The sequence below is a fragment of the Sebastes fasciatus genome, chromosome 5, assembly GCF_043250625.1.
Source record: "Sebastes fasciatus isolate fSebFas1 chromosome 5, fSebFas1.pri, whole genome shotgun sequence".
Taxonomy (NCBI): domain Eukaryota; kingdom Metazoa; phylum Chordata; class Actinopteri; order Perciformes; family Sebastidae; genus Sebastes; species Sebastes fasciatus.
In genome coordinates this window covers 24,871,803-24,898,644 of record NC_133799.1, presented here as the reverse complement: position 1 = coordinate 24,898,644, position 26,842 = coordinate 24,871,803, and the positions used below count along the sequence as shown (strand labels likewise).

General features: G+C 43.7%; 1 protein-coding gene across 3 annotated transcripts in view; it reads right to left on the bottom strand.

The window, feature by feature from the left end:
* plpp3 (phospholipid phosphatase 3) overlaps positions 1-25,356 on the bottom strand; it is a 39,861-nt gene extending 14,505 nt beyond the window's left edge. Inside the window, exons 1-5 of one of the 3 annotated variants that reach the window (XR_012593990.1) lie at positions 24,845-25,350; positions 4,876-5,033; positions 2,377-2,469; positions 1,712-1,899; positions 1,119-1,176 (exon numbers count right to left, since the gene is read on the bottom strand). Coding sequence is in view for 2 of the 3 variants with exons in the window: in XM_074636017.1 (XP_074492118.1) it covers positions 1,119-1,176; positions 1,712-1,899; positions 2,377-2,469; positions 4,876-5,033; positions 24,845-24,983 (636 nt within the window). In the remaining variant the exon portion in view is untranslated. Of the gene's footprint in view, positions 1-1,118; positions 1,177-1,711; positions 1,900-2,376; positions 2,470-4,875; positions 5,034-6,192; positions 6,348-24,844 lie in introns of all 3 variants that reach the window. The other 2 variants (XM_074636018.1, XM_074636017.1) reach the window with 2 other exon arrangements.
* Positions 25,357-26,842: the final 1,486 nt, after the last annotated feature.

Genomic DNA, 26,842 nt, shown 5'->3' with positions numbered 1-26,842 from the left:
ACATACAACCCTTTCGGTTATTTCCAAACTTAGCACAGCTAACATTGACTCAGCTATTGCTGGCTTTCACATTATTTATAACCTTAATGATTAGCTTACTGTGGTAACCTACGTCACGGCTTCTTGCTAACAGCTGAGTGGGCGTCTCAATTTGAAAAGAACGCACAGGCAGTCGACCTTTAAAGAGAGCAGGATGTTCTGTGACTGTAAAACGTGATGTCACATGACTGCTTTTCAGCTGGCAAAAACAAAGAATGCCACAGATTTCTTTTTTTCCACGAGGAAAGCCTCCACCGTGGGCTTTGTTTCAGGCTGGTTTACGATTCCAAAACATCAACTACAAACTGCACAAACTCTCCTCCTCCTCGCTCTCTCTCTCTCCCCGTTCCACTGCTGCTACCACCAGCCTCCTCTGGCTGTGGTCCGCAGCTCGCCGCAGCTGGAAACACTGGTCTCTGACTAGTGTGTCACTCTGTGGTCTGGATGTCCGTTCCCTCTCTGCTTTTTATTCATCTCTCTCTTCCTCGGTCTGACCAGAGAGCAGCTGTAGGTTCACCCAGAGGCTGGGAAATACCCACAGCAGGCTCTCACTGTATGACAATACACCAAAACACACCAGAACTTCAACCGTGAGAACCGAGACCACCTCGTAACCAGCCAAGACCCAAAACCATGACTCTCCTATCTCCCCTCTCTCTGCAGAGGAAGGAGGAGACGATAGGGAAGTTCTGAGCTGGCAATTGTCTGTGTGTGTAATTAGACTGTTTGAAATGCCTCCAGGGTGCTAACGCCCCACCCGACACCCACAACAGGTGGAGGGAGAGGGAGGCATCGAGGGAAACGGGAGAGGACAGGAAGTGCACACACAGCTGCTGCTCTGAAGAAAACAGGTGGAGTGCATCTATCCATCTCTCGGAGGAGTAAAACTCTTCATAAAGTCAGCGAGGAGACAGAAGAGGTGGAAGAACAATGTCGTTCCTTCAGGCGGTAAATCCCCTAAATCACAGCCCTGCCTTTTTTCCACGCCTCCCTCTACAATCTGTAAATCATTGTTTCCGTGGCTCGAGGCGTGTGTGTGCATGCATGAATGTGAGTGTGAGAATTTAATAGTTACTTACAGCCAGGTAGAGCATGGTAAACATTGAAAAAGAGGCATGTCCTGAGAAGAAGGATTTCCTATGGAGAGAAAGATGATCTCAGTCAGTTTTTCAATATAAGGAGTATTTTTTAATACAGCATACAGGTACATCACTAAATTCTTTAATGCTCATGTTTTAAAGCTAGAGTGAAGATACTGGTGTCATATGAAACTACAGAACCTAAGGAATCCATTGGTATCAACCATGTTATTATAGCTTGTTGGGAAGGAGGTTAAATCATGCTCCAAACTAAATTTTGGCGAGGAAAAAGGGTCCCTTGACTTCTGACCTCAAGATATGTGAATGAAAATGGGTTCTATGGGTACCCACGAGTCTCCCCTTTACATACATGCCCACTTTATGATAATAAGTAGTAAATATATACATACATTTGCATAAAGCAGCATATTTGCCCCATCCCATGTTGATAAGAGTATTAAATACTAATCTCGCTTTAAGGTACATTTTGAACAGATAAACAATGTGTGATTAATTTGAGATTAATCACGATTAAATATTTTAATCGGACAGCCCTATAATGTATGTATGTATGTATTGGTGTTGACACAGACCTGGCCTCCTGTACGTCGCTCTCGTCGCCAGTGCAGGTGTAGTTTGTGATGTATCCCAGCTTGCAGTCGATGGTGGAGAAGTCGGGTTTACACACGTCTAAGAAGTGGGGCCTCATGCGGCCCACCGACACCTTGGCGATGTCTGTGAACGACTGGCTGACGGCACATCCAAAGAGAAACACGCCCATCTGCAACATCACACACATTCAGGATTAGACGTAATACCAATATTAGTTAAGCCCCGTTTCCCTGACTTCCGTTCAAACACTGCACACATGCAGTTTACTATGATAACGGTGGCAGATTTACCACTCATAATTCTTAGTAACTTCTGAAACAATGGGTCCTCGTTTATAGACAGTGGTAAACAGAAGTAGGCTTCTCATTTCTTGCCTATGACCATCAATTTTGTGGCTGAGGTGACAGCTGTTGCTAACAGATATTACCAGCTGTAACCGGCTAAAGTTAGCTGCACAAATTGGTTGGAAACTCCGGCTGATTTTCCAATGTTTCCAGCTGACTCATGTTAACCCTGAATACCCTGTAATACGCCCGTCCAATAGTTTCATTTGACCCAAATGAAATGATTGGAAAGGCTACCTGCCTGTCTGTCTACCTGCAATATGTATGTGCAATAATCTGAACACGTATGCAAGCACACTGACCTGCTTGTAGAGGGCTGCGACGTAGGGATTCCCCACGAAAGACTTGGTTCCCTCATGTAGTTGGTGAATCCTGAAGCATTCTCCAATCACAATCTAAAAGAAAGGATTTTATTTAGATAAACATTCAGCACTGAGCGAAAATATAAGACAATTCTAGCTATGTGATGCTGCTTCATCCTACAGTCTTATATAGGTTTAAATGTCAATAACCATGCAGTAAAAAATGATAAAGTTTGAGTGTGTATCATGCAGGAAATCTAATTTAAGACTGAAGTCACAGATTGAGTAGAGAGGATGTGGAAAGGACAGACAGGAGAATGAGATTGACACAAAGACAGACAATGAGCATGGCCTGCCTTTCCCTCAGGCAGTTGTGATGTGATTATTAATGAGTGGTGATGCTCTGCTCAATGATATGATGGGGCCTTTTCATGTGGGATATGAAGGATAATGAGACAGTGAAGGGGAAAGGAAAACATGAAATGATCCAGACTGGGTCAGTCAGACTGACCTGACTTTGATATAAGGAGGGTTTCTACAGGCCAGCGGTCTGTTTTAAGGCTTAAGTCGACCCCTGAATGCTGCGGTATTCCAGCCAGAAGGTTTTAAGTAGCGTTGGGGGCCCATGGAAAGACCTGGTCTATACCGAGGGGACTCACACCGAGCCAACCCTGGAGGCACGGAGATGTCAATCATACATCTGCACCACCTGGGGCATCTGACTGACGGACCGGCTGCTCTCCACCCGCTAACCACATCTCCCTTTCCTTCCTCTTTCCACACAAGGCTTCACTCTTCGGCCTGCCTTCTTCTCACCCAATCTCTCAGGGAAAATATTTACCTGCCCCATCTCTGAGCCAGCAGACGCGCACGGTACCGTGAATGCAAATTAAATGTGTGCAGGCAGCTCAGAGCTTCCCCGACTAGTTAATACGGATACATGTTTGTGTATTTACACGTATTGTTTGTGTATTGTTGGGCCTGATAAAACACACCTATCCTGCCTGTTGGGTGGTCAGCTGGCAGGCTCACAGCCAGAAGAAACAAACACGGCGGTGTATTAGTGTGTGTGCTATTGTCAATGAATTGTTTTGATCAGAGCTTAAGATTAGAACCACAGGAGGCTGATACAGGACGGAGGAGTTTATTTGGGTTGTCAGCATTTGCATTCAAACCTCTCCTCCCCTTCTCTATCTCCCTGTCTTGGTTTATTGCGGAGTGTCTGGTTGTCTGAGTGCAGACTGAGTGCAGAAGCACTCAGCCTCCTTCACAACAAGTTAGTATGACATGGCTGGTACCAACGGATTGCTTAAGTTTTATAGTTTCATATGATGCCAGTATCTTTACATGTTAATATCGTGCTAACTTTGACAGCCCTAGTTTATGTGGATTGAATGCTTATTGAACTCCATCTCTCTATCGCCAACTCTGTTTCTCACAGTAGAAACGTGGCCTGTCATGTCAGACACAGATACGTCTGACCAGCGGGACTGCTGGGATTTCCCTCACAGCGAATATAAACAAGAGGCCCGACTGCTACCAGAGCATGTATATATGTGTGTGTGTGCGTATAGGTGCATGAGTGTGTGTGTGCCTTAAAGTAACGCTGTCGGCATGGCAGTAGACGACGCCACTAATGAAACACAGCTGCGCCGAGACACGCCAGCTTTGCCCACACGTGAACATGTGAGGGAACTAACTAGCAACAGTCTCCTGGTTCCAATAAGCAGAAGAGCTGAGCTGGTACAGCGTGTGTGTGTGTGTGTGTGCGTTTGCCCACCAAGCTGATGGCGAGCGGCGTCTCAGTCTGGGAACTTATGAGGGGGCTGTGCCACATAGAGAGTCTGGGGGCTGTAAAGCTCATCTAGCCCGACCACGTGGCGCTAATTGACATCCTCATACCGCACCACTCATTCTAGCATGTTTCCACTAACCCTGACACCCCCCCACACTCTAATCTGCTGGCACTACACTGGAGCATTCCCGCTCTGCAGCAGGAGTCATGGGAATGAGGACTTCTAGCGAGACACTGCGGGCAAGGGAGAGAGCACTGACACATTGACAGGAAGTAATGCACAGGGCAGTAAAGGGCACGGAGTCAGGGTGCAGGGATACGAGTGGGAGGGAGGAGAATGGACCAGGAACTTGTAAAATCTCTTTGGCATGCATGTGTCACAAATGTCGCTTGAGGGGTGGGGGGGGGGGGGGGGGGGGGCCTCTCGCCAACACTGAGTCGCTTAGGGCCGTAATAAAAACACAAAGTGACTCGGATGACTCAAAGTTGATACGGAAGAATGACGAAGAAAACATTACAGAATGAAAGGGTAGGACATGTAGAGCACATTTATAGCAAAAGACTGGAGTGTTTTAGAAAACGCTGCATGATAAAGAAATCACTCAAACTTTCTGATTAAGGGGCTATGTTAATGACTAAAAAAAGAAGACTTTAAATTGGAGTATAAAAGCAGTAAACAAAGGGAGGTGTGAAGGTCGACTTACAGAGAAGATGGCAATAAGAATGCCGACACCACAAAGCACGGCATCGCTAATGGTGTCTCCCTCTTTTCGGGGGTAGCGGATGGACTCGTCCGAACAGTAAAACCCGCGCTGGTACGGCTTTATGGTGCTAGTCTCAATGATCAGGAAAGGCAGGCTAGCTACAAAAGACACAAGGAAAGAGAGAGAGAGAGAAAGAGAGAAAGACAGGAAGAGGGAGAGGAGAAAGAAAAGCACCAGGTCAGTGACACAGACATAAACGGGAGAGAACACAAGGAGCACGCCGGCCCCGGGGGATCATGGGATATGGCAGAAGTGGGTGAGGCTTGAAGGTGTCATGTATGGTCAGCTTAGAGCGAAGGAGTGATGGATCTCCAAAATCAGATGCAACTGACACTATGAATCACAATCTATGACTTAAGAGTATGGAGTCAAAAGAGTGCATTAAAAAAATAAATAATTTCACATTTATTTGTTTATTTATTTCTGTTTATATTTATTTATATATTTTTAAAATATATATATTTATTTATTACATTCAAATTCCTCTATTTTTCTGTATATTTTTATGAATTTATCTATCTTTATGTAATATAATTTACTTATATTTAACCCTTTAGTTTTCCTAATTCTTTTCCCTATTGCTTTTGCTATTGCAAGCTGTCAATCAGATGGTTTTGGGCGGGCCTTCCTGCCCAGGCTGAGTAGTCAATTCCTGCACACATACACTTTATTTCAAATAAAATGCAGAGTAATATATTATATATATAGAGTAATTTATATGCAAAAATAAATAAATAAATATAAAAATATATATATATAAATATACACACACAGGAATAAATGTAAAAATAAATGTGAAATAAATGAAAATGCTTATAATTATTCTTTTATATTTTATTATTTGTCTCCCCCCCATTTTTTCTTTTCTAGTTGATACCATTTTATTCTAATATTTTCTTTAATTTTATAATTATCTTTTTCTGTCTGTGTTACAGAGTTTAGTGCTTGTTTTATTTTATTTTATTTTTTTAAATATATTTCAATTTTTTTTATATTCTATTTTTCTCTATAGTATGTAAAGCGCTTTTGAGAGCTTTGAAAAGCACTAATGATGTCTTATTTATATTTCCACATTTATTTTCTTATTGTTTTACAGATTCATTATTTTTTATGGCCCTCTTATGACCACAGTGTATCAACCTTTCTGAACTTCATGTTGTCACTCCTTCACAGCCGCCATCATGAACCATCAGCCGTCCCGGTTTCTGCCTTCAGAGTCCCCCGAGACCGAGTGCTCATTGTGGGGGGGGGACTTACGGACACCGCGGGCAGTGTCAGCCCAACAGAAGTGAGCACTGAGGAGGGGACGGTGCTCCTCTTGTAGGGGTATATCAGGCTGGAGTCACTGCAGTAGAGACCCCGCTGGTATGGACGAACAGAGGTACGGTGCAGAACCAGGCTGGGCAGCATAGCTACACGCACACACACACACACACATGAATGGATGTATGAACACACGCACACTCGCATACATAAAGCTGACTCACACACACACCTAATACAAGGAATCATAGGGCATCATACAGCTGATTGCACTTACCTGTAAGCTGAGGAAAAAATATCACATTAAAATACACTTTAACAGGTGTGTGTGTGTGTGTGTGTGTGTGTGTGTGTGTGTGTGTGTGTGTGTGTGTGTGTGTGTTCTAACATTAATCAGGACGTTTACTCAGTAAACCTCCTCCTGCTGCTGCTGTTGACAGTGTGACATCAGACTATAGAGACTTAGCATTAGGAGAACCCCCCCACCTCCTGACAGAGCAAACACACTCTGACATTCAGGGCTAGAGGTCCATTATTGGAGACAAAAGACACCCACCATCACGGTTACTATGTCAATACATAGTGAGATCTTTAGTGTTATGGACTGCAGGGGAAGAGAGTGCCATTCCAGGTAGACTGTTGTTGAAATGTCTATTTCTGAGAGAAACCATCTGTATGAAGCCACCGCCAGCTACCAGTTATCTTAGCTTATCATAGAGAGAGAAACAGCGAGCCTGGTGACAAAATCCAGGTTTTGTATGAATAAAACAAATGGAGATATAACATAATAATTACTGACCTTTTGAGGTGTTTGAAGATAAAATAAGATATAACTTTATTAATCCCAAAGGAAACTCTTGTGCCAGAGATTGCTAAAAAATGACAACAACAAATGATCGTTAGTTGCAAACCTACATATTTATTTATTATTATTTTCTTTATTTCTAATTGTATTGTTATTCATATATTTTTTAAACTATTCATATTTTTAATTAATTCTTATTATTTACCTCTACATGCCAAGATGAGTATATTTTGTATAATGAAAAAAGATTAAAAAATAATAAAATAAAAAGAAGTCTAAAAAAATTACAGAAGAATACATAAAAAATAGTAAAAAATCAGTCTTATGCTAAGCTAAGCTAACTGGCTGCTGGCAGTAGCCAAATATATTCGCCGTACAAATATGAGTGGAATCAATCTTCTCATCTATCTCTCGGCTTGAAAGCAAATAACCGTATTTCCCAAAATGTCGATCTATTGCTTGGATAATAGCTTACATGAGGATCTGGATGAGCTTCGTTCAACAACAAATGGACAGAGCAGAGCTCGACAGAGTTCAATGCACTCATGCACAGCCACATTTCCTTCTGATGAAGGGAAAATAAATACATATCTCCAAATCACAGTACTACAAATACAGGCGTGCAAAGTCTGGCTGGGACTTTCCTTTTGGGGATTTTAAAATGTGTGAATACCAAGAAAAACAGAACTAAGCCCACCCAACTCTGGAACATTTCTCGCATGAGAGCATGTTTGGCGTGCGTGGACGTACGACTGTAGTAGTGGCTCATAAATAGAGGGAGCTCAAGACACGACGGCGTCCTGAAGACCCACACACAGACCCACCAACGTATACATTCACCATCCGACTGCACAGAAACTACTCCCACATGTGGTTCGTGTGGTCGGCTCACATCACAAAGAATTTTTTGACATTTGGGTCAGAAATGTTCTGGTGAATGTTCCTGATGCGGCTGAGAACCGCGGCCGTCGTCTCACCAGAGATGGGAGATGGAGATCGTGTTACTGGTCTGCCCTGAAAAACCCAGCCGTCACCAGTAACCGTTGGCATGAAGACCTCAAAACACACTTTCTTATGCATTCTTGTGGACGCGCTCTCGCACAGGCTCCTTAACGTCCACACTGGGACATCTGCTCCCACTTGAAAGAAGAAAGTGTTGTCTCAGGTGTCAAAGAGTCCGTGTCCACACTAATACGGTATTTTATCCTTCTGTTTGCATTAATGCGTGTGGTGGTGGTGGTGCTGGTGGTTTTAGACCACCAGAGGAAATTAGCATTTTGAAAGCTGTCTCCAAAAAATGAAGCTTTTTAAAAAAGTTTTGAGGTCAAGAATGAACTTTAAAACTCAACTTTCATGGACGAGGAGTCTTTAAACTAAAGTCTACATTTCCATGACAACTAACCCTACATGTCCACCAGATCCGGCGAGGACACTAGGGGACATTTTTCTATTGAAGCAGACTGTCTCTCTCTCTCTCTCTCTCTCTCTCACACTGCAGTGGTTGGCAGAGGGCAGCAGATGGGATGGTCATTGAGGCTGACACCTGCACAAACAGGGTTCAGCCAGATCCAGCTCCATCTCCAGGGCTGGACCGGCTGCCGGTGGGCCCACACAGGGCCGGGCCATGCTCAGAACCACACGGCCTACAACAGGCAGGGTTAGCTGTGGGTGAGCCTGTTCACACAGGGGGCAATATCCGTCTCTGTTTCTGTCTTTTAGTTTAACGCCCCTGTGAACTTGGGTACTGTTTACACCTTAAACACAGAGAGAACCCTCCATGAAGTCCATGGACAAAATGAGTTGTGTTGGGTCAACACTCAGCTGAGGAAAACAACTTTTCCTGAAATCGGATCACGGCAATCTCTGCTCTGCCTTTCCATTTTCTCCTCCTTCTCCGACCCTCCACTCTGGCCTACTTGTGGAGGGGGGGGGGGATTCACATGCTAATGAGGAGAAGTGAAAGGAGGTCACGGGCTTAACAGACATGGGAAACACACACACACGCACACTGGTGCTTAGAAGGCTAAACCGATCGGAGGACACCACCATGGGAAACTCAGGAGCCGAAGACAGAGAGGGCAAAGTGAGAGCGAGCGATCGAGCACTTCAACACTATCTATTGAGTATTCATGAAAGCCCTCTGTCTACAGCCTTGAGATGCCCCCCCTCCCGGTATGTGGGCATACCACAGTCAGTCCATGAACCCCTCAGCAATAGCTAAACTCACTCCAGCCCGTCTGAGCGGCGTGAAGAAATATATGACCTCCTTAATGGCGACGGGATAAAGAGTGGGTGACCTTCACAGGGCCGCTGACCCAGAGAGAGAGGAGGGGGAGTGTCAGAGGAGGGGGGAGATAAAAACAGAGAGCGGAGAGAAAGAAAGAGGTGGGCTGGGCTGTTGGCTAAGGCATGTGGTGCGTCAGTGAATTAAAAAACTATTTTACAACCTCTGTCACGATGAGGTCAGGAACATTCAGTGATGCCTGAGATACTCAAACCCTCACTGACGAAGAGGAAGCACCTGATGCACTGTCTGTCTGCAAACTAGTTCACTTCTACTACCACACAGAGGAAACTAAATGCACAATTCTAAATTGTAAATTCTAAAACACTCTCTACCTGATCCGTACATCCAGTACTGGCATTTGCAACTCTTAACGATGATTAAGATGAAAAAAAAAAGCTTTCTTAGCTCCTGAAAAAACAATCACTGTGTCTGAAATCTGAAATCAATGATGGAAGTAGCTAACAAGTGAGCCATCTCTCTTCTTTGTCATCTCTGTTAAAAGGCCCAGACACACCAAGCCGACATCAAAGAACTAGCGGTGACGAAGGCTGACTGTTGAGTTGCCTCACGTCGCCTTTGTCTTGGCCAAAAAGTTGCACTCGAACACACCGCAAAGACTACAGCCGACGGCCAACGACCACGTACGTTCTGCGCTTGCGTGAGAGGATATAACTCTCCACACCAGCAGGCGACGGTAGTCTGTATTTGTCATTCAAAAAGGGAAACCGGAAGACTGCGGATATACTGTACAAGCTGTTCAACATGCTGAATCGGCAAAAAAAGCTCCAACACGGGCAGATTAGAGTCAACAGTGTAGGACACACCGAAAAAACTAGGCCGACAGACGCTCACCGACAACCCCAAGCTGTTTGACGGCCGACCGTCGGCTTGGTGTGTCAGGACCAAGCCGACGATCAGGCAAGTGCTAGCGGAGAGTGTAACTTTAGCCAGAGCTAGCAAAATGTCAGCAATTCGAGGAAAACCTCACCAGTAAAATGGCGACATGTTTTTTACGCACTGGTATCGGATCGGTACTCTGTATCGGACCAAGTTCAGGTAAAGGAATCGTATCGGGAAGGGAAAAAACGGTATCAGAACATCTCTAGTTTTCGCCTTCCCGGAGAAGTTGTGTGTTCTGAGCTTTTAGAGCCAATGAGCCTTATGAGCTATCAGCCACTGAGCTGATTTTAAACAGGCGTCTGAGAATAAATGAAGCCTAAAAAACCCTCAATGGAGAGGTGGAGAAAGAGAAAAAATATGAAGAATGCAGCAGGAGAAAAAACACACATCCTAAGTGGGTGGCTTGGCGAGTTTGGGGAACAGTTCTATTTGTCTTATCAGATCCTGTCATGCATCTCTCTCCTTCAGTCTAGGAGGAGAACCGCTGCAGACCACTAAACACTATGTACTACGTACCACGGGTCAGAGAGAGAGAGAGAGAGAGAGAGAGTGTGTGTGAAGGAAAAGAGAGAGAGAGAGAGAGGTATTTCTTTGGTTGCTGCAGAGGTCATGGCGGGGCTTTCTGTCTGTGTGTTGTACTTATTTTCCATCCGTAAATCCTCTCACATGTTCACGCTACACTGCATGCCAGAAATCATGGCACAAAAGTATGTCTGTGTGTGTTTGTATACAGTTTGTGTTTGTAAATTTAACTTTATATTGACACAAATTTGTTTCAACCACACTGATTTCTTTAATGCAAGAATGCAACTTGGGATTTTTAGGTTGTATTGGGCTCAGTTTTAAAGCTAGAGTGAAGATACTGGTATCATATGAAACTAGAAAACCTGAGGAATGCAAAGGAGGCTAAATAACGCTCCAAACTTGTGCTAAATTTTGGCGAGGAAAAACTGGCATGGCCATTTTCAAAGGGGTCCGTTGACCTCTGACTTCAAGATGTGTGAATGTAAACGGGTTCTATGGGTACCCACGAGTCTCCCTTTTACAGACATGCCCACTTTATGATAATCACATGCAGTTTATGGGCAAGTCATAGTCAAGTCAGCACACTGACACACTGACAGCTGTTGTTGCCTGTTGGGCTGCAGTTTGCCATGTTATGATTTGAGCATATTTTATGCTAAATGCAGTACCTGTGAGGGTTTCTGGACAATATCTGTCATTGTTTTGTGTTATTAATTGATTTCCAATAATAAATATATACATACATTTGCATAAAGCAGCATATTTGTCCACTCCCATGTTGATAAGAGCACTAAATACTTGACAAATCTCCCTTTAAGGTACATTTTGTGATCGCGATTAAATATTTTAATCGATTGACAACCCTAGTGTTTATATTATAGGTTTTGTGTTTGTAAGTTTAACTTTAAATATGTAGCTGTGTGCATGTGAGTGTGTTGCTGGCATGTTTTTGTTTGTGAGAGAGAGATTATCCAGCCGGAGCTCGTTTGATTGGCTTTGGAGTTAAATTTGGTGTAGCGAGTTAGCTCTTAGATTAGCAGCACTAACACGACTAAGTCTAATTTTCCGGAGACATAAAGGAAAGAAATGTCTTTCATCAGCTCACTACATAGCTAGAACTCGTTAGGGTTTGTATTTTTCAACAGAGCTCATTAATATCAAGTCCAAAGTTCCTCTGTCCTGCAGTATCAGTGATCTATTATTCTCTCTCATCTTAAGACCGACTGTTCTTTGCCAGAACAGGACATAATAGCTATTCTTAAGGCAGCTAACGCTCTGCGTCACTCAAAAGGTTAATTCCCCCCCGTGACACGGCACTAACACCTGCGAGAGACTATAGCGGCGAGCTTCCCGTTCTCCCACGACTCCCTCCACCTCTCCGGGTCTCTATTGACATTTTAATGGGCTTTCACGGCTCTCAGCAGCAGAATCAGAACGATATCGTGATTATGGAGAGCGAGCTGAGTGTCAGCAGGCGGAGTGAGAGGTGAATGGGAGGCGGAGCGGGGCAGAGGAAGAGGTATTGTGGTCTGCTCTAATGGAGGATTTCCTCCTCCTGTCTCTCAAGAAACGCCATGTGACCCGTCCTGAGGAGGAATTCAGAGGAAGGTTAGAGGGCGGAGGCTGAGGGGGGGGACTGAACTCCATAGATCGACTAGTCAATCAATCACACTTTGTCTTCTCTTCTTCTATGGTTTTTCCTCACTGCTCTGCAACAATTCAGATATCTGTTAGGGGGTTAGTTCATCTCGAGGAATTTCTCGCCACAAACCATGAAACAACCTGATCTGTGTTGTTATGACAGAGAAACCTGACTACTGTAACAGATCCATTACCATCACTTGTCTCTTTTTGACGTCGATCCAAGTCTCTGGAGGAAACGTTTGACATCTTTCTATCAGCTAAAGCTCCACGTCCACACACACCCTGCAACATAACCTGTCGCTACAGGACACACTTAAGTGGCCTACATCGCTAAACACATGTATGGATATTATTATGTTGTGGTTATTTGATATGTGTGTGAATCTCTGTGTGTGTAGAGAGAGAGACAGAGAGAGAGAGAGTCTTTGTTCAGCATTAGCGGAGCCCTCTAGTCCATTAATTTGGATTAATGCCTTCTTCCAGCAACAAGTCACAGTGTAATCGCAGTGTGTGTGTGAAAGAGAGAAAGATTAGCATTGTGTGTGTGAACAGTGAGAGTGTGTGTGCTGTTTGAGTGGATCTGATAAGAACAAGGGATCAGTGCCAGGTCCACTTGTCGCTGGATATTGTTTTGCTACAACGAGGGTAAGCGGAGAGCTATCATGGAAGTTATCGTCATCATGGAAGATTTTATTGTGACCGTTTTATCTCATACATACGGTATATGTTAATAAAACAACATATTGAGAGAGGGCACACACACACTCATTGACATTCAGCTCAAACACTACTGTGACCTCTGGGGTTTTAAATACGGCCTGCCAGGCGGATGCCTTGGATGTTCTGAAATCTGTCACACATCCCAACTCTACACGGTGCTGTGAACCCACACAGTCCTCTTCATCTGGAGGTCACTGAAGCCACGAGTATGTGTGGCCTTCCAGACATTTGGGACCAGAGTTCAGAGGTTAGCTGAGGTTCATGACAGGCCCTGGAAGTAGCTACAGGGCCAAGGGGTCAAAGGTGAGGGATGTGAAACGGATTATATACTGTAGCGTACAGGAGGAGCACATGCCACTGTAACAGTGCCCGTTAAATCTGTGACGAGCGTGTGCCTGTGTGTGGCTGCTATGTGGGTGTTAAAGTGGATTACGGTGTGGTTCCACTGGCAACTCAAGCAAAGCCTTTTTTCTCAAACATTTCTAAGTTGTCGACCACAAAAGGGCTTTAAAAATGCTCTCGCAATCCAAATAAACAAACTGGGCTCCATAAAAACCACCCAGACTGTAGCCCTGCGCCTAATCACTGTTTAGGAACAATATACATGCACACATGTGTACACTGATACAGATGTTTGGCTCTACATATCAGCTTTTTGTTTCCACAAGCTGCTGATGTGTCGCACACATGTACAAAACTCACACAAACACACAAACACACACACACAGAGGAGTGGCTGAGGTCAGCAGAGTGGCGTGCAGAGTGAATCCCTGTCCCCTTTTTTTTGTGTGGATGCTGCAGCGACCGGGGGGCCGCTGGCTCAAGCATGTGCTTACTCAGAGAGATTTTATTCACAGGAATAAATGCCCCCTTTTTTTTTTACACACAGGCATCTGTTGGGACACTCTCTGGGGGACCTTTCAGCAGCAGGCACCTGCGAGGGCAGCCTCTGAATGTTGCTGTTGGCTCGTAGTGCACATTTGAAGAGGTTCAACACTGTTTTGAGGGAACTCTGGTCCACATTAGGGCTGCAGAATTAATCGAATATCAATCACAATTTTGGCTTCCCACAATTAAATGAACATGATCGACTGCGATATTGACATTTAAGTTGCGTTAATGTTGCAGCATATCGAATCAAAATAGTTTATCTTGCTTTTATTGTTGCTAATTTTGCTCTTGAGGCGCATCAGATTGAAGCATTTCACTTTTAAATGTAGCTAATAAAGGGGTACGATGAATATTCCTGTTTTTTTTTCATATTGCAATATATATATATGTAGCAGAAAGAAATATTGCAATGTCAGTTTTTTCCAACATCTGCAGCCCTAATTTGTAAAAACAGCACTCGCCGCTCTGTTTATTTTAATGTGAAAGTGCAATAAATATATGTTGTCGCTAAAATCAATGAATAATCCTGATATCAATATTGATCAAAGTAATTCTGATAAGCGTTTTGGCCATAATCGTGCAGCTCTGGTCCACATTAGCGAGTAGAGGACATTTATAATGTGCTTTTACAAAGATCAGTTACATCTCATCAAGACATTCCTGATGCTCGGCCGCACTGCCAGTAGAAAGACGAAGTCGAGGAACGCACAGCTGCTCCAGTGAGGGGAAACTTGAGCAGCGCCCAGGGGCCAGATCAGGCTATATGGCTGGCTGGATGGCTGGATGGCTGGATGGCTGGATGGCTGGATGGCTGGATGGCTGGATGGCTGGATGGGCGGTTCTCTGTTGTTGCCATAATGGCATTATTACCCCGGGGACAAAAGCCTGGCTGAGGAAGAAGAGAGGGCTGTGCAGTCTTTGAAACCTGACGCCTGCTCTCTGGATAACACTCCCCTAAACTTCATTCCCTCCTTTTCCTGCACTCCTTCCACTCACCCTGCCCACCTCTGCACCAGAGCTGCTAAGAATCCGCTTCTTATAAGCCACTTTGGGCTTGTTTTTCCTGAAAAGTCGCATGCAAATATTGGTAGTATCGGGTTGGGTTCCGGTCTCTCTCCTCTATACCAGTCTAGTTTGTCCTGTTGCAGTCGCTCACCGGCACCGCCGCCACCCAGAGTGTTGTTGTTGTTGTTGTTGTTGTTGTTATTATGAGACAAATCTCTGTGTCGTTGATGGAGTTTAGCTAACAATGCCAGGTACTAAGTGGGCGAAATATGACAAAAAGTGCAACAAAGACTGGGAAAAGGAGGGCAGACTTAAAGGATTCGCCTTCAAGTGGGGGACGATTCGAAGGCAATTTGATGTTTTTGTGGTCACAATCAATGTTCAACTTATTTAAGTTTAGTTAACAAGAAAAATGTAAAGTTACAAGCTAAAATGGATGCAAAATGTAATGCAATGCATGCAATTCAAAATATATTCATACATATATATCAAGTGGCCTCCTCTCTTTCCCTTTCTCTCATATTGTGGTAGGTTAGGTTGCTTGTTTTGGGCTGTTTTTGGGGGGAGAGTTGCTTCTTTTGAGCTTGTTTCTATGGACCTGGTGGCTTGTTTCTCTGTTGAGATCTGGCAACACTGCTGTCTGGATAACGCTGCCCTAAACTTCACTCCCTCCTTTTCTTGCACTCCTTCCCCTCACACATCATGGGGCCGCGTTTATCTGAAGACAATGGGTGTTAAATTGGAGCGACAGTGTGAATGTTCTGCATGATGTGTAGTATTGCATGCTTCTTCTCTGTATGTAAACAGGACAGGGCTCAGTGGCTGCAGCACAGATAAGGCCCGCGCCAATAAAGATGCCGAGCTGATTACTGCTCAGCGCTGCCCACGGCGGAGCAGATATCCCACAATAATCCACTCAACTATCCTCCTAGAAACAGCACCAGACATAAACCACTGACAGATAATGAAGCGTGTTGCCAGATCTCGCTGAGAAACAAGCAACCAGGTCCATAGAAACAAGCCCAAAAAGAAGCAACTCTCAATATGAGAGAGAGGCGGCTACTTGATCACTTCATATATATATATATGTATGAATTTACTTTGTATTGCATGCATTTCATTGCATTTTTGCATCACTTTTTAGCTTGTAACTTTACATTTTTCTTGTTAACAAAACTTGAAGAATTTGAACATTTAATTAAATTTTTTGTATTTCACCAGAACAGCATGATGTGCTCGTATATCACAAAAACAACAAAGTGCCTTTGAATCGTCCCCCACTTGAGGGAGAATCCAATCTGTAAGTCCAGTTTGTGTTGTACTTTTTGCCAGATTTCGCCCACAAGCATTATAAGCTAAACTCCTTCAACCCCGTGAAGATTTGGCGGCGGTGCCGGTGAGCAACTTTTCAGAAAAACAAGCCCAAAGTCGCTTATAATAAACAGACTTGGCAACTCCAGCCTTGAGTGCCCAGTGAGGAGGAGGAGGAAGAGGAGGATGGTCTCTCACTCTCTCATCTCTACCTCATTCACTTCTTCCCTCCCTCCGTTTCATCCTCCTTCTGCCTGCCACCGGCGGCCTATTGGTCCTCGTTAACGGGACAAAGAGCGCCGAGATGCATCAAAAGGGTCATTGTTCTCAGTGTAACAGTGAAATCTCCCTGACCTCCCAACCCCCCCCCATCCTATCTCTGGATGCGCACAGCATGTGCACACACACAAATACAGAGGACTGTAGTGGGCAATGTAGTAAGAGAAAGTGACAGACAGAGGGGCCAGTGTAACAGCAGGGAGGAGGCCCAGGAGAGGACAGTGTGGTGGAACAGAGACGTGTAATGAGGCCTGTTGGCGATGATGAAGCACAAGCTGCCTCCGCTCTCATTTACATTAAACGCTGGGAGCAGCAGTGTTGTTTTTTAAGCTGCTGATCTCGTGTTAAAAAGTAGAACTAGAGCTGCAAAGATTCAACTAATCGATTAGTTGATCAACAGAAAACAATCGCCAACTATTTTGATAATCGATTAAAAGTTAAAGAAATTTTTCACGCAAAAATGGCAGAAAATGCTGTTTTCAGCCACTCAAATATGGAGATTTCTTGCTTTTCTCTGTTTTATATATAGAGCTGCAACGATTAATCGATTAGTTGTCGACTATTAAATTAAGCGCCAACTATTTTGATAATTGATTTATCAGTTTGAGTAATTTTTTTAAGAGAAAAAAAGTAACAATTCTCTGATTCCAGCTTCTTAAATGAGAATATCTTCCTGGTTTCTTTAAATTCCTAATATTTAGAGTGTAAAATGTTGATTATTGTGTATGTATGACACATTTCAGGATTAATTGTTTAAAAAAACTTTGTTTTTATGCTGCTGTATCCTGCCCTGTCAAGCTTTCATAAATGAAAGTGAAATCCGCTCTTCTCACGATTTATAAATATAAGGCCTATTGTGATTTGGGTCGGGATGGTTTGTCATTTTCAAAAAATGAATCTCCAGAAATAACGTTTGGGAAACGCTGATGTAGTGAGTCCTAAGAAAGACAACTGTGTGAGAAACCCTCAGCGTTAGTTGGGTGTAATGAATGAATGAGCCTTTTGCCCACACATGAAGTTCCACAAAATATGCATTTACAACACCCACTGAAAACTCAAACACAAGCTTAAACACATGCTTAAATGACTGCTAGCAAAAGTTCATGTTAGGTTCCAGCCCAGTGATCCTGCTTTATCTAAACAAGCAGTTGGAGGGTGTTTATCTCAGAGGGCTATAATCAGAGATGAGAGAGTAGAGAGAGAGACAGGAGGACGAGAGGCTTTACTACACTATTGTTGTCAAAGTGTAAACTACAAGCTGTTGTTCATCTATTGTCAAAGTCTTTTATTGTGCAATTTAATTGTTTGCTCGGATGGAGAGACGAGTTAGAAGAGGATGAATGTGTCTGGTTTGTACACCAGCAGCATAAAGAGACAAATCAGTCAACCTGCTGCCTCGGGCCGGCCCACGGGAACCACATGGGACACAAACACACACAAGTACACATCGAGCCACAGATGCCTCACACATGCTACCCACACACACATCACACACACTCCTTCACCCTCCAGGCTGTAGTGGAGTCCATCTAATGACAGCTCTGGGCGCTCCCTCTGCCTCATAAACCCCACAGGACACACACACACACACACACACACACACATACACATACACACTTCTAATCGCAGCCCTGCGCTGACACAAACCCACCAGCAGAAACATGTCACAGTGACGGTCTGGAAGTGTTACACACTCTCTCACGAGTCTGGCCGCAATACCGCCGCTACCGAAACACACACAGAAATACACATTGCATGCATTCTTCAAGGACTAGCAGCCCCGAGGCCGCGGCTGTTGTCATGAACATCAGCTGATCTTTATCTTATTACATCATCCAGTGACGGTCTGCAGCCAGAGGACCCTCCTCACCTTCTTAAGGGCCCTAACCTCGCCTTGTCCTGCAGCCATAACACACCAGGCCACCCCCTAGTACAGCCACAGATAACACACAGGCATACATACAGTGATGTAATCACACTGTAAATACCATGATACCATGATATCGACTATCAGAACTGAATGTGATGTTGAATATTTCCTCTGTGCGTGTCCATTGAATGTCTGCATCGGCTGTGTGTGAGTGCAGTAAATGTCAAACAGAGAGCACTGCAGGCACTGGTTCTGTACTGCCTGACCTTTGACCTAAACAGAAGAATAGACTGACAGGGAGCATCAACAGTGGGACACATAGAGAACATGCAACAACTCCAAAACATCTAACTATAAAGCAAGGACTCTCTGTCTGTATGTGTGTGTGTCCTTCACATATCTCGAGAACCGTCCATCCGATCTACTTCACACTTGGCGGGTGTATTGCTGGGGATCCAAAGACGTGCATTGTCAAATTTGGTGCAATTTTAGGGACGCCCTGGTAGATCTGGCGCTCCATGTACCAAGCCTTAGTCCTTACGGCAGCGGCCCAGGTTCAAATCCGACCCGCGGCCCTTTGCTTCATGTCATTCCCTCCCTCTCACCCTTTCACGACAATCACTATCACTATCAAATGAAAGGCAAAACAAATCTTTAATTTGGTGCAATTCGGACACGCGACACATCGATATCGTTTTGTGCAGCAGCGGGGGCGGGGCTTCAGGGCTCTACGGACTGAGTCAAGTGTCTCGTCCACAGCGGGCAGAGCGCTGCTCATTGACTGCAGTTCACTTTTGCTGCTGGATGTTGGATATACTAACAAACTCTTCTTCACTTCCCTGGAGTCATCGAGCGATGAGCGGTTCTCAAGAACGCTGCAAGCAGCAATGACGGGAGCCAAGTAACCGGCGGGCGGGTACTGCACTGGTCTCTTCAAAAGATACATGTGGTCCTTCTGGGAGCTTGTGATGAACAACTTCATGGCTACTAGTAGAAATCTGTTTTGTTTACTGTTACGCCGAATTCACACCAGGCAGCGGCGAAGTGCGACTCGCTGCAATAATTACATATTTCTGGGGTCGGGTGGCGTGTTCATGTGTTTTAGGCGGGAAGAAATTCTCTGTAACATATGTCAACATGTCACAAGAGTCCCAGGATCGGTTTTCTCTGGCCGCTAAAAGTTCTCCCAACTTTAAGTTTGGCCGCACTTCGTTGCAGAATCAGACAGCTCGTTGAGGTCGGAAGCAGCCGCCGCAGCTTTTCATAGACATTGCATGGCAGCTCGCCACAGTCTGCACTTCGCTGCTTCTCTGGTGTGAATTCGGCGTTACAACACCCACATTAGTGATGCTTGGCACGGCAGACTTCATGGAGAAATTACTATATTGGCATGTTTTTCCCCCCACTTAATTCCACCTCTCCTTCTCTCTTTGGGCATCTATATCTAACCACGTAGTTCAGTCACGTCCTGACCCTGAACACAGATTCTCACGCAGAACTCCTGAGAATATTTGCCCTCAGATTAAGGTCAGCAGTTTTGGATTGGAGCCTGTGTTTGTGTGTGTGAGGGCCTCCCAACTTGCTGTTTGATTACAGTTTTCTACTAAACACTTGGCCAGTTAGTTTGTTGTTGTCAGGCACATAAGTTAAGCATACACTAAACATCTTATTGTGTTCAAGGATTTGGCTCCCAAAGCTCTTCCAATGCCGTTTATCTCCATTAGTGCAAAGCCAGTTAAGAAGACAAGCTCAAGTGGAGAGGGAGCATAGAGGGAAGGAAGGGGGGAGAGGATGGAAATGGGCTCCGAGGTAAAAAAAAAAAAAAAAAAAAGGACAGGATTTGATTTCACGACCACACCTACCTCCGACCGACACTACCTTTCCGTTTCCCACCCTTTCCTGAGCACCACTCTGCACACACACACACAGCGTGCCCCCTGGTTCACTCGCTCCCAGTACTGCACCAGATGTCACATCAAGAGTCTTTTTGGCCGAGGCACCGGCAGCCAGATGAAGAATTTGAGAAATTCTGGAAAAATATTTGTAGAGCGGCTCAGGACTGAAGTGGGCTGAGGCCTGGAGAGGTAGAGGTTAAACCTCTCCGGCTTTAATGAGGGGCCGTGTGACTGACTGCTGTAACGCTAGAGCAGCTAATAGGAGAGGCAGCAGTTGGGTCGGAGCCATATAGGGTTAATGCTCCCAGGCCGGTTATGAAGCTGATTTCCCGGGGCCAAAAGGTTACGCTGCTCCTCCACGCTGCTAATAACAATTTGTTGCTTGTGGTAAAATCACGTCACCAAACACCTGACTGTATAAACGCAGATCAGGGCGGATAACAAGAAATCTGAGAAGCAATCATGAGGCTAATATATATATGAGTGGTCACTATAGCAACACCCAGACAGACCTTTTAAAAGCAACCGGTTAGCTGCTATTCTTCAATTAAAGTCTACTAATTCTGCAGGGAGGAAGAAATCAAGCTGCACAAATAACCGGGGACTTTTATTGTGAAGGATATAGGAAAAGAAATGTGTTTATCCAGCGTTTTACAGCATTTGACCACTAGTCACAGCCGTGGTTACGCACACATTAAAGCAGGTAGCCCCGTTATAACGGAGATGTAAATCCATGCCATGCTGGGCTGATGTGAGTCAAACAAAGCCAGGAAAAAAATGTAACGACAAGTCAATGGAGCCAGTCCTGGACAATCCATGTTTATATTATCCTGCAGCTCAACCGCAGACAGACACTAATGTATGCACCCGAGCAAACACACAATGTATAATCTCCTTTTGCATTGTGTAAAACTTAATCTGGGTTTAGGTGAGGCCACTTTCAGAGCTTTCCTCACGGCTCAAGTGGGAGTCTCTTCACACAAGTGTTTTCACAATAAACATCCACTTTCCAACTGGATGACAGAAGGCAACAAGAGAAGAATGAAATCCAGTCTGCGGTGGAGTTTGTGTTATTTATAGTGAGTGTATGCCGTTTGTGCGCTCCTAAATCAACTCTGCTGCTCAGTAGGAATAGTGGAATAGGACCAGGTGTACCACTTTATGAGGGACTGCACAGCATTTTTATCCCTTGTCCCACATATTGATCGGATCTAGTTTTCAAAAGTCAAACCACTGCAGGACAGACGGTTCTCTAAAAACTGGCTTTGATCCAGAGGCTGTGAAGAAAGCAGGGAAGGCTGTCATGACGTGGGTCAAGTGCAGGTTAACCTGTCTTTACTACGCTACTGCCAACAGGGGAGAAGTCACAAGTTATGCAGATTTAGGCAGAATATGATGGAAACTTCCACAAAGAAAAGGAAATGCAGCTACAACAAAGACTGTTAAACTAATTATAAGTATTTATAAGCCGGTAGAAGGTGATTTTCAAAGAGTTCAGATTGACATTATATCAAAATTGAAGACTACTTCTCAGCATTAGTAACATGTCCCACATTGTCCCACATTTGGGCAGCAGATGATTCTTGAGGCTCAGCTGTAACTCTGATCTCAGCAGGTGAGAGAGGGTGTGTGTACGTTTTTCATGATTAGCAGAAGCAACATAAGGAGGGACCCCCTTTTTTTTTTTTTAGTTTGCACACATGTGTGTGTGATTACAGACGGCCTCAGATGTCCTTTATGCAGACAGAATCATTAGCGGTGCCTGAGGGGCAGATTGACAACCTGTAGGAAGGTGTCACTGCACCGAGCGCCAGCTGGCAGACAGGCAACTGATTAAAAGGCAACGAGATATTTATGCATTAACTAGCTGTTTAGTAAAGTGAAGCTGTGTGTTGGCATGAATCTGGCGATACGATACGTAGCATAATACAGGGGTAACGGTTCAATGTATTTATTCAAATCTAATTTTAGGAAAACTGTCACAATATAAAGACACACCACCATATGTATAAAATCTGAATAAAAAAAAGTCACTATGTGAAATGGCTACTACGGGGACTAACATCATTACACATGAATACAATTGGACTGCATGCAAAAACCTGCATGTTTTTTGCCCCAAGGCTGCATGTGATTATCATAAAGTGGGCATGTCTGTAAAGGGGAGACTCGTGGGTACCCATAGAACCCATTTTCATTCACATATCTTGAGGTCAGAGGTCAAGGGACCCCTTTGAAAATGGCCATGCCAGTTTTTCCTCGCCAAAATCTAGCGTAACTTTGTAGCGTTACTTAACGTTCTTATGATGCCAGTCCCTTCACTATACCTTTAAAACTGAGCCCGCTACAACCTTCGAAAGACAGAATAGCGTCTGGGTCCGCCGGTGGATCGATACAGTATCGCAAGACATGATATCACCGATACTCGTGAGTATCTTCCACCCCTACTGTTTTAGTGTACACAGCTCTTTTCTGATGCGCTCACAGAGAGCATTCTTCTGAGCCCTCCACACACCCACATTCCTCGCTCCTCATTCAGGACCCCCTGATAATAACCCCCCTTTCTTTCTCCGGGTCTTTCTTTTAACCCCCCCTCCTCCTCCTCCTCCACCAGCACCACCACCACCACCACCAAACCTCTAAAGTGGGCCAACCAATCCCCACTGAGCAGCCAGATTGCGTTTAGCATGACAAAGGAGAATCTGTGTGACCATTTGTGTGTTAACATGCATTGTGTAGCTTTTTTACCAGTGAAGGAAGTCGGTTTATGCAGGAAATTCACTCCACATGCGCTCAAAGCTACTTTTATATGGGTGCAGAGAGATGAAACAGCGTATCTCTGTCTTGAGGTTTCTTTAATAAGCAAAACCCACAGTGGAAAACTTTGCGTCTGTCACACAATGTGGAGTTAATCTGCACCGTTTGTAACATCCTGGGTGATAAAACCCTGCTCCTGTGTGGCGATGGTGCATATTTTTTTTTTACTACTCTTCTGTCAGTTTCTCCATATAAAAAGCTGTCAGTGTGTCTCCCCCCCACCTGCTCCTCTAATGCCCGGTCAGCCACGCGTCCCACCTCTCCATCTCCCAGTATTAGATTGGAGAGGCATTCCCCTGCTACAACACATGCTTAAGCAATTATTCCACGCAGTCCCCTGGACGGAGAGGGGCTGCATGGAGAGCCAGAGAGAGAAGGAGAGAAAGTAATTTGAAGTGATCAGGGGCAGCTGGCCAGGGATTTGCAGGGTTTCTGGGAGAGAATGTGTAGAAGTTACTCCCATAATCCTTTTTCTAAAAGAGAGAAAGGGGAGACGGAGGGATTGAAAACAAAGAGAAGAGAAAGGGGGGCCGCTGGAGCTCAAAAAGGACCCGGCTACAGTTGACAAAAACACAAACCAGCTATCAATGCAACACTGGATCTGGACGCCCGCGGAATAACAAGTCAGGACTTCACAAACAAGTTGCCTGTTGGTGACACTTTCATCACGCAGCTATGGATCAATACCGTAATTACACTTCGATTTGTTCCATGTCTACAGCTCTAGCTGGAGTGGCACCTCTGGAGGTTTTAGGGTCAGATGAGGAAGGTTATGGGGTCACAGGATGGGGTGTCATAGGCTATTTAAAAGGGCAGGTTACAACACTTCAAAACATGCATGCCCTCCAGACATCAACTGATAGAGGTCCCAGTGATGCTCTGTGGACTTTAAAATGTTCAATATGTCACTCAATCAGCAGAAAGTCAAAGTTTCTCTCATGAAACACATGTCATATGAACTGAACAAACAATAAATATGTGCAATATTAATACACTGAATGTGAATACCTCTATCTGTGCAATATATCCTTGATGCAATGTACACCTCAAGTGCAACTTTGTTGACATTTTATTTATTACATGTACACTACCTATTTTACAAGTGCAATTACCTCTGTTTACATTATTTTTACATTTTATACTTCTAGTGTAACACTTCTGTTTATATGTATTTATTACATCTACTTTATCTCTTTTATTTGCTTTATAACTGTGTGTGTGTTTTACCTGTTATATGTTTTATCTGCCTCGTTTAGTCTCGTCAAGTATTTGTTTTAAAGCACTGACCAGAAGTGGCAACTGTGAATCTCGTTGTATTTAATACAATGACAATAAAGCTTTCTATTCTATATCTGGGTTGTTTCATTGTCAGACTGTTCTACTATAAATTGTGTATTTTTTTTAACAAAGTGAAAGTCTGAAATGTGTGGTGTTTGTTGGTGTTTTGTGCCAGCATGGGGTGGTGTGTTGGAGCCGGATGATAAGGGGATGTTGCAGATTAAGTTGTCTTGTGTTGACAGATAACAGGCAATACTTTTAAATCGATAAGGCTTTAACTGCCAGCCATTAGAAAGCAAGGGTTGTGCTTAATATATTTATTGTTTCTACTGTTTTTCTGTGTGTGGATCCAGAGTTTAAAGTAAAAAAGTAGAAAATGCACATTAACACATCATGCGTAAACTTCATCATAAACTCACCAAGTAGAAGACAGAAGATGTCGAGCGCTATGAGCAGCTTCTTCTTACTGTTGTCAACACCATTGTTGTTGTTTAACGTCGAGGTTCCTCCGTTCCTTGTCTCTTGAGCCATTGCTTTCTCATACATGTACTTTTGCATTTGAGAAAGTCCCAGTTTCGGCTCCAAATCCCGCAGCAGCACGCGGTAGGAAAGTCTGTCAGAGTCCCTTCAGAGAAATGTCAACTGGGAACTTAAACTTCCAGACTCGGAGGTCTCGTAAGGTTGCAGATCTGCTGATGTAAAAAAGAAAAGCTGAAAGAGAAGTTTGTTGCGCTCCGGCTGAATGGAAAGCTCCAGTTTCTATCTCTCCTGCTTCAAAGTGAGACTATCTGTGCGCATCGCCAGCCTCTCTTGTTATATCAATCCTCCTTCTTCTCCTCCTCCTCCCCCCTGCTCTCTTCAAGTTCCCCCAGCAGCTTCAAGGCTCAGCCCTCTTCCCTCTCTCTGCTAGCGGCGGCTAATCACCTCCATCCCTGCATGGAAAACTTTCTCAGCCTGCAGCCCACCGACCGGGAGGAGGCGCAGAGCAGCGCCGGAGGACGCAGCGCCTCCAGTGGCCACACGAGGAACCACAGGCGCACTGGAGAGATGGTGGTTAGAGGAGATGGGAATAATCCTCCTTAGAGTAATGAAGCAAACATTTCTTAATTTACAATAAATGTAACATGTTTCTTCAGTCCATGTTTAAAGATTTATGTTGAAATATCAGAATCCGGTTGAGTAGGTATTCACATAGCATAAACTAAACATAGTAAGAGAATTTAAAAATAAAATTAAAGGCAAGTATTGCAAAATAAAGTTAGACTTGATGAAAAATACAATAAAATATGACAAAAACTATAAATGAGGAAAATATGCTACAATAATATGATGAAAAAAACTACTATTGCACATTAAAGAATATTACAAGTAAATAAATGTTTAATTCTTCATTACATCCTGAACAACATGTTGATATTATTTGTGTGTTTTGTGAATACTACAGCGAAACTCTCTATATATTCTGCCAGTGCCCATACAAATAGTATGTAGAAGTTGTCTGCATCTAAGTTTCCTAAAAAAATACATTGCTACAAACCATTGTAAAGGAGCACAACACAACATGAAATGGGATATATTTCAGTTTCTAAATGTATGTGCTATAAATTATTTGAATTACTGAAGGGATCAATTCTTCTGTATAATCAATTATATTTTGTCTTTTTTTATTTTATTTTATTTGTATTTTTTTCTCTTTCTGTGAGGTTATACTTTCATGGCATCATATTATCTTGTTTGGTATGTGCATTATTTTGCCAGTATTACTTAAAAAAAACAAAAATAAAAAAATATGTAGAAGTTTATGATTCATCATTTTTCTTTTCATTATTATTTTTTCTGGGGAAATGTGTAACGGGGATGTAGAGAAACTTGTTCATATACTTAATCTAGATTTTGTATTTAAAAAAATACAGAGTTATCAATGAAAAATGTAATTTGATTGCTCTGATCAGTGAAGCCAAAGACACTATCTGAGAAAACATGTATTTAAAGGCCCAGGACTCAATGCTTCTTAATCTTTTCTAACTTTGATAAGACACTGATGCACCAGCCACCAGCTCTACAAATGCTTTTTAATTTCAAAGAGGGTTCAAGTCTTTTATACTCAAATCAGGAGCTGAAACAGTTCCATGAGTCATTACTGGATATTGATAAATTAAACTGACACTGCCATCTAGTGGTTAAATAAGAACAACTCTTTTCAATATTTGCAACTCATCTATCCATGAATCTCACTTTTGCTGTTCCAGAAAGTTAATGGAAGATCATCAAAATGTTGATGCATTAAAATAAAGTAATTTAAAAACATCTGGGACTTATAGCGGTAGATAGGGGCCAACACAATAAGATAGGCTATGGCACTATGTATGATATGACCTCAGCAAGGACATAAACATTATAGGATGCACCTATCTGTG